Below are 8,363 nucleotides of genomic sequence, written 5' to 3'. Positions count from 1 at the left end.
CTCCCTATTTATCTCCTATTTGTCACTGTTTCTTTCCCTCAGGGATCTTAATCACAATTTGCAATTACCTTGTTGGTTTACATATTTTCTTAGCACTTATATTTACACGGAACACAGGTGCCGTGCAGATTGAGAGGTTCTGCCTGACACGGTCACTGCTACAGCCCCAGTGTCTAGCATAGTACCTGGTACACAGTCTGGGTTCAATATTTACTGAACAAGTGCATCCCTACTAGAGGGGGCATCTAGGGAGAAAGCAAGGTGACGTGATCCAAATTGGGATTCAACCCGCCTAATCTAGGCTCAATGTCATAGAAGAGGCCACAGGAGTTTTTCTGGTGCTGAGTTCCAGACTTTACTTCCTGAGTTAGAAGCACAGGACTATTTAAACCAGGGACATTGCTTTAGATTTGCCCAGGAGAAACGGGGAAGCATTCTGTGTCCCCCAAACAGAGACAAAAGGCTGTAGTGCTTTGCTGTTGACCATTCTTATCCTTCACCATACGCCTGAAGTATGAGTCAGCCAAGCTAAAGTCCTACAGACTTGCTTGCAGAATACTTGGGATTCTGGGAATGACTTGGGCTCCATCAGAAAGGGTACCTTTAGTGAGTAATCAAAAAGTAAAAATAAACTTTCCATACCACAGGACACTAGAAAAATCAGGTTTTTTTTAATTAAAAATATTTTCAAAGGCTAACGCCATAGTGGAACAACTCAAGGACAATTGAACCAAACTCTCAGGGAATTAGAGACGCATCGGCCAATGCAAGCAGGTCTATAAATACACATAGTTTATAAATGAGCACAGCAGAAGGTACACTGGCCCCAGAGGACCAGGCTAGGGGACAAAAGGGAGAAACAGAGAGAGGACCCTCCAGAAGGACAGGCACACCCGTACCACTCAGAGCCCTGGACCATTAGAGGGCCTCCCAAGCTACCTACCCTACAGCATGCCTCTTGCCTTTTCTGAGCCTGGGGCATGGCTGGAGACTAGGTCCATCAGCATCTTGGCACAGCCACCGATGACCTGACACCTCATGGCCTCCAGTTTAAGTTCGCAAGGCTCAGAGAATAAATCTGTTCTCCCCACCCTACAACAAGGACCAGGGAGGGGAGGTGCTGGGCAAGTAGGATTATTTCCCTGAAAACATGATGGAAAGGAGTGGTGAGGGGGGCTTGTTTCTAAAAAAGGATGGACATTCACCCAGTGTGGCACTGTGGGGAGAGTAGCATAGTGCGTTTCACCTGACACATACAGATTTGGTGCAAGCAACCCACTAGGCCAGGCTCTAAACTTAATCCTAGAAGCTGGCATGGGGAGAGGGTGAAGAGACCTCTAGTCTGAGTTTAGGGAGCTGTTACCTACTGTCAGTCCTTCCAATCCTCATTTGGGTTTGTCATAAACCAGACAGACAAGTGTGGCTCCATGATAAATAATTTCCACCTGGATTTCTCCCTGATTAATTTTTCAAGTGTCTGCAGAGGAAAAAACAGTGGCTATTTCTGACATCACCTACCCAACACCTGTGACTTCTCTGATACCACTGGCCTCCTCACTAAGGCCCTCGCAGAATCGCCAAAGGCACTGTCTTAGCAGATGGGAGTCCCAGGGAGAACAGGCCAGAGTTCTGAGGCACAGAGAAGCTTTTAGGAATAGAGAACACTCTGATAGAAAAGGAATCTCTAAGGTGAAGCCCCCACCATGTCCACCCTTTCAATGCCCTACCTCTATTTTCCCCAAAGATATCAGACAGACTCCCCCTTGGCATGGTCCCTGCACTGTACCACCCCCACTTTGAACACCTCCACCTTATTTATGGAGGATAAAGCCCATGGAATGGTTGCAGGTGCTTGCAGGTGACATGAGCGAGTTCTGCCCTATGGTGACTCAACACAATCATGCCCGGCTACCCAGCCTAGACTCCCCAACCAGCTGCCGTTGGCCAGATCTGAAGTTCAGGCAGTCAGGCAGGGAGTACAAGGCAAGACCTCGGATCAAAGCCACCACTCTTGTCATACCCACTTTTCACCTGTGGCACCTAGGAAATGTTTGACCACACCAGTCAGTGATCAAAGGCCCTGCTCCACCTGTCTCACCAGGAAGCGGCAGCTGAGGATACGGAATGCTAGACCTCTTTTCTTCTTCACAGCCCTCGTTGTAGTGGTGTCCTCCCAGATTCAGGCAGCGTCAGCAGGGGCCAGAGCAGAGCCTCGGCACAGAGCGTGAACACTCCTCTCTTGCTGGAGTGCTCGCCATAAGCCCTCCCCTCCTCATTCAATGCTTGCCCCACATTTCCCTCCGGTCTGCCCTGGGCCTGAAAGGGAGGTGCCTGGGTCCCTGGAGAGTAGCCCTTTAGGCCCCAGAACAGGGACTCTCAGTATGTGGGAAGAGGGCAGAGCCTACACTGGTGGTTTGGGTTCTGGCCCCTGTCCCACCACTGGAGTGAGCCATGTGACAGTCAGGGAGCCGCATTCTAGATATCAAAGCATGGCTTCTGTCCTTTGGGGCGGCCCCTAGTGCTCTTCCTGTGTGCCAAAACTGTTTCTAAGAAACAGGTTATTTTCTTTTTTTTCATTCAAGTGGTTGCCGAAGCTTAGTATACAGAATTCCTCAGCTGGTTCCAAAATATCTGGCTTTTTGTCTGAGTCCAAAAATTGTAGGAGCTTTGTAAACAGGTACTTCAGATCACCCGGGAGAGCGGTAAGAGTCGGCGAAGGAGGAGGGCTCTGGAATATTTTCCTTCACAACCAGTCCCAGCGCAGCAGCGACATAAACTCAAGGGGGTCATTGATAGAACGTTAGCACCCAGAGCGTTCTTCTTGGAAGAATGGAGACAAAGGCCGAGCGGCTGTTACCTACACACAGAAGGGATACCCAGATCAGAGAAAGGGCCTATAAGGCAGACAGACAGGTCAGTAAAGCCTTCTCCACCACCCCATGAGAGTGGGTCAGGGCGGGATCTGTGCACCCTGCACACGCTGCACAACTTTGCTTAGGTCCATCAAGCCATCTTGCCTGGGGCAGCCAAGGTGACAAGCAGCCTAGTTGTAGGTTTTGGTCCCTGTCAGCCCTGAATCCTAGAGGCACTGAGAAGAGAAGGGACATCACCTGTGCCCAGGGACTGGGCTATCCCAATTCAGGGAGCATAACTGCTGTTCCAGCTGGGAGATACGGAATGCCAGATAGGACGAGGACATGATCAGGAAGCAGATCCTGGAGAAAAAGGGGCAAGAAGAGTTGAATCGGTCTTCTAGAAAAAGGGCATTTTTAGAGGCTCGCCCAAAGTAGGCGTGGGAACTAAGCTACTCTTGCAACTAGAGGGACTACAGAACCTCTGCCCCGCAGCCGTGTTCAAGCCTGGGGCTCTTTCATGCCAAAGGCTGCGTGGGGGTCCCGAGACTCATCTCCATGGAGGGGTCCTCAAAGCCCAGCAGGAGTTCTGGGTTCTTCAGCTGGGCCCCACCTTCCTTCGGACCAGCCAGCCACCTTGTCAGACCACTGAGATTAGCCCCTACAGCAGTAGGCGGTTCACACAGCGAGTGCTGAGGCTGACAGTCAAGCCCAGCCAGCAGGGCCAAAGGAAGGAGAGGAGGTGAGGTGAGGGGAAGCCAGGGCCTGGCTGTTCATGAAACATCCCTCCATGCTCACTCTCCCCAGTCCTGTGTAACATTTCCTTGTCTGAAGTGTCATACCCGCTCTTCCCCATCACAGAGCCTTAACCGTAAATTACAGTGTTATTAAAATAAAAACTGGAGATACTTTGTCAGGAGCTTGCAGTTGCCTCAGAATCTTCCCCTTATTCTGGACAGTGACCCCCCACACACACACACCAAGTCTCCTGCTCCAAACACCCAGATACCCAGATGGGTCTGCCCCTCCCCAGGTACAGTCACCTACAGCACGAAGAAGACCTTGAGGAGCCGGTAATCCCAGAGCTGCAGCTCCTGGTTGCTTCTGGGCACCTCCTCCAGCATCTCCTCCTCACAGACAGCATTCTCTGCAATGAGAGCAGTCAGGTCCCCAGCCCCGCGTGGGGCATGCCCACCTCCTGCCACTCCCTGAAGCTGCTTGGGCTCTTGGCTTTCCTTTATGGATTTGGAGAAAGAAACAGCTCTCAGAAGCCCTGCTGGCTGGGATGATCCCTTTTCACAGAAGTGGGAGGAGGAGAAGCCTGGTCTTTGCAAGCAGTTGCCATAGACAAGCCCTCTGAACTCACCAGACCCTGGAGGTTTCCTGGAGGGGAGGAAGCTGTCCATGGAGTCCACAGACACCCGAGGGATAGAAGGGATGTTGTCTTGGAGGAACGGGGTCCTGGAGGCAGGGCACACTTTTCTCCACTTCATCTCGGGGATGAGGACTTCCTGCAGAGAAGGCAGGAGAAGCTCTCTCACCATGACCCTTGGGATCTTACTTGCCCTAAGGGGCCCACACCAGGTTTATCAAAGCTTTCTCCAGATATCACCAACATGGATGTCTAGCAAGGCATGGAAGCAGGTACCGGGGATGGGAGGAACCATTGCTATAGCAACCACATGTCTCTCCTATCTGCTCCCTTGCTATGACTGGCTACTCTTACAGGGAACAATGTCTTCGAAGACTGCTAATGTAGATGTGAACCAACCCAGGTACATACTCAGATCAGCTGAGTCCGAGAAAGCTCAGCACAACCTATCTTAGATGGGATAAGTCATGACTCCTTCTGATCGAGGCTCTAATCTTAAGAATATCACTGATCTTGGCAGAGGGCACTTAAAGTCCCCATCAGTGAAAATGGGAACATTACCTCCTATCTCCCTGTACTGTGTTGTGCATACTGCATGCTTGGCTAACCGCTTAATAGTTCCTGAAGAAAGCTTCAAACACCCTGGAGTCATTTCCATACTTCATCCCTAGTCTAGAAATTCAGCTCTGCCTATCCAGAATCCCAGCTGCCAAAGGAAACTGTTGAGACCTTGACAAATCTAAAATAAGTCTATCTGGGTTCTATATTAATAGTCTATGGAATTCTTCCCCAGGGACATCTCTAGACCCATAAAAGCCCTCCTGACTCTGTTAAAGGAAAGAGGATATAGGTCTCTGGCTCTGTGCCCATTACAGGTGTGGGATCCAACCCGGACAGTGTTCCGGGGCTGGACATCTGATCTGCTCATTAAGTCAGCAAATCTGCCCAGGACCTGGTGGCTCTGCATGATATGGAATGTGGCAGGTCAAAGAGGCCCCCTGACACAGCATGGCCACCGGCTCTTGAGCCTGGTGCCTCAGTGCTGCATTGTGGACCCCTGCCTGGGAGGCCCTGAAGCCTCAGCAGTCTCAGGCCAGCGGCTTTGGCTCCCAGCCTCAGCTCTCACCAGAGACTCGCATTCGGGTTCCTCTGGAAATTCTCTTACACTCAGACTCTTCTTGCTGGAAGGCTGAGGAGGAAAGGGAACAGGGGTCACTTGTCTATCTGGAACAGCCAAGGTCAGGCATGGGACTGTGTTAGCATTCTCGAAGAGAGCTAGCTTCGCCTCCATTTTGGGTCGGATAGCGCCTAGCTCCCAGAGTTTGCAGGGGTGCCCCATTTATGCTGCAGCAGAGGGGCAAGTCCAAAGCAACCTACTCTCCCATGCTGCTGCGCCTCCCTTCCTCACCATAGGCCAGAGAGAGCTGTAGGCATCCTGGGAAGCAGCCCCATGCTCCTGTCTGTACGCTGAAGAAGCACAAGTGAGGGTGATGCATGGGGACACAGAAGGGCCCACTGGCCTCAAAGAGACATACTCGCAAATGCAGACACACAGTCCAAGGATACACTGCCTCTGATACACTGAGCTGTCGCCTGTTACTTCCCCCTCTCTGCCCCTGTTTCCTGGGTTGAAGAGATGGGCCAACCTCCCCCCACAGCCTTGTCCCAAGACCTCAGTCAGGGCCTGAGCAGCCTCCCTGGCCTAACTCCTGCCCCGAGCTCCATACCTGTAGATGAGTGCAGACCCTCCTCAGCATGTCATATACACTGTCCCGGGAATGCAGTGACACAAAAACATACTGGGATATGGAAAGAAAACAGAAAGGGGTGGGGTAATTTAAGACTTGAGAGTCTGCCAGAGTCAGGCTGTCGGCTCCTGGGGCTGGGGTGCAGAGACTGACAAGGGAATGTGGCCCAGAGACTCACTGACCTTCTGGCTGGTATTGGTGGTGATGGCCAGGCCATTGGGAAAGAGCCATGCCATCTTGTGTTTTTTGATCATTTGCACAGACAGCAGGGGAATGACCACCTGAGGGCAAAGAGGTGTGATCCTCTCAGTACGCATGACCAAGGACTTGGTCCCTTTGCTTCCAGCATAGGGCCCGATCCTCAGCTTGCAGGGAGCCAAGCCCAAGTACCATGAAGAAGCCGGGATGCATGTAGGAGAGTATCTGCACCTCTCCTTCTCATGCAGGCTCCCCTTCCAGTTATCTCCACCACCCTGCCCAGCTTGGGCAGCACAGACCACTCCAGGCTTTTACCCCGTTATCCAGGAGGCCAAGGATGGTTGCCTGTGGGGAATCCCATACTCTAGTAACGGAGTTCCCTTAGCTATCTCCTGGCCACGCTTATGACTCCCCCTAAGTGCGACATCCCACTCTGATTCTGAAGGCAATTTGTAAGAAGAATAATTTGGCTGTGAATTGTTTAGGCCAACTCAGGCCAGATGTAGAGTCTAGACGTGGGGCCCCTCTTTTGGAAGAGACAGCGTTGACACCAGGTGGGATGCCTCACTGCTGCTCATCCAACCAGTGAGAGGCTTCACCAGAGGGACGGGGATGACTCGAGGCAAGCCCATAGGGCAGGGGGCTGTCTCTTCCCTGGGCTGGGGCAGGGTCTTACGGGCTATAGCAGCCCTTCCCACTCATTACTACCTTGATATCCTTGCCAAAGAGGCTGGCATGGAAGCAGAGCCAGTTGGGGGAGATGTAGAGCCGGCCCTGGAGAAGGAGGTCCCTCTGCAGGGCACAGGAACACACTGGGAAGTCACAGGAGAGAAGACTGCCATGAGCAAGGTCAGTTGGGAAGCCCCAGGGGCCTGGGTCCTCACACTCAGAGGAGTCCAGAGTCCAGCCTCAAAGACCGTCTTCCTTAGAACCCCACTTCTCAAACAATCCATCCCCCAGTAACCCCCAAAACCCAAAAATCCTTCCCTGAGAATCCTGACTGTCCCTACCCCAGAAGATTGCTAAGTTTCTGCCCTGGTCCCCCAAGCCTGGATTCTCACCCTCTCAGGCAGAATCCCCTGCTCTGCCCCGCAGAGAGGGCCTTGGTTGTGCAAATGCTCCCACATGCTCTGTGAGAGGCCTCGGCAGGAAAGAATAGCCACTGATAAGAGCAGAACAGAAATAAGAGTTGGAAGCCCTGACATTTTCTCAAGAAAATCTTTACAAATTCAACTTTATATCCCCAAACTAGCCCAGTCTTCTCGCACTTTTGAAGGAAAAGGGGCCAACTACACCCAAAGGACAGCCAGTTAACATTTCTAAATTGTGCCTTGGAGGCTCCAGAGGATGGGACCTGGGCCTCGGGCACTACAGGCGCCTGTCCAGGCACACCAGGGAGACAGCTCACCTTTGAGAACCACCTCCTCCAAGGGGATGTCCTTGAACAGCTTGTGGTATTGCTGATTGTATTTACTCAGTAGTGTCTGTAAACACACGGGCTGGGGCTGAGAAGTTCTGGGAGATCAGACCACTAAAGGGGCCCTGAATCCAGCCACCAGGAAGTAATGCCCAGGCCACCCAGGGGACTTAGCATGAAGCAGGGCATGAACAGCCCGTGGGTAGAGAGGGCTCAGTTCCAAGCATAGCTTGTCTCCTGGGGATGCTGGGCCCTGACAGGTAGCCTGCGACTGGAGGGAGATGCATCACTCCCACCCAAGAAGAGGCACTCACTCAGGTTTCCTAGTGACCTAGAAGCTAACAATCACTGAATTCAGGCAGCCCGGGCCCCTCCCTTGCTGGGCAATGAGAAGTCAGCCTCCATACACTTACCCCCTCTCTACTGCACTTCTTTATATCTTCGCCCTTCGAGCCTTGTGGCCAGTGCAGACTGCAAAGGAGACATTCCATTCCAAGGACAAGGAACCCTCGAGTCCTGCCCATGCATCTTCAGTGCCAATTCTGCCCTGGCTTCAAGCCAGAAGCTTGGGGCCGAGCTCAGAGGGGCCTGTCTCTCGACACAGTGATAAGCACTGAGAGCAAATAGCTTGTCGGGGAAGGGCATTCCTCAACGCACAGAGGGGTCGGAAGAGGAGTCTCAGTGGCCCCCTTCTCCCAGACAGCTGTGAGCAGTGGCCCCCCCAGGAGGATTGCTCAGCCCAAGCCTAGATCTCCCAGAGAAGCTCAGGAGCCACC

General features: G+C 52.5%; 1 protein-coding gene across 2 annotated transcripts in view; it reads right to left on the bottom strand.

The window, feature by feature from the left end:
- Nucleotides 1–672: 672 nt before the first annotated feature.
- Nucleotides 673–8,363, bottom strand: part of GRAMD2A (GRAM domain containing 2A) — a 31,069-nt gene continuing 23,378 nt past the window's right edge. The window contains exons 3-12 of one of the 2 annotated variants that reach the window (XM_023521891.1): nucleotides 8,001–8,058; nucleotides 7,579–7,654; nucleotides 6,879–6,982; nucleotides 6,155–6,253; nucleotides 5,952–6,023; nucleotides 5,351–5,413; nucleotides 4,219–4,363; nucleotides 3,900–3,999; nucleotides 3,111–3,215; nucleotides 673–2,857 (exon numbers count right to left, since the gene is read on the bottom strand). In XM_023521891.1, coding sequence (XP_023377659.1) covers nucleotides 2,854–2,857; nucleotides 3,111–3,215; nucleotides 3,900–3,999; nucleotides 4,219–4,363; nucleotides 5,351–5,413; nucleotides 5,952–6,023; nucleotides 6,155–6,253; nucleotides 6,879–6,982; nucleotides 7,579–7,654; nucleotides 8,001–8,058 — 826 coding nt within the window. In that variant the 3' untranslated portion in view covers nucleotides 673–2,853. Of the gene's footprint in view, nucleotides 2,858–3,106; nucleotides 3,216–3,899; nucleotides 4,000–4,218; nucleotides 4,364–5,350; nucleotides 5,414–5,951; nucleotides 6,024–6,154; nucleotides 6,254–6,878; nucleotides 6,983–7,578; nucleotides 7,655–8,000; nucleotides 8,059–8,363 lie in introns of those variants that run through there. The other variant, XM_023521893.1, reaches the window with a different exon arrangement.

This window comes from Pteropus vampyrus, unplaced genomic scaffold (assembly GCF_000151845.1).
Source record: "Pteropus vampyrus isolate Shadow unplaced genomic scaffold, Pvam_2.0 Scaffold10, whole genome shotgun sequence".
Lineage (NCBI taxonomy): Eukaryota > Metazoa > Chordata > Mammalia > Chiroptera > Pteropodidae > Pteropus > Pteropus vampyrus.
The sequence above is the reverse complement of the archived record's forward strand: the minus strand, read 5'-3'. Positions and strand labels throughout refer to the sequence as shown.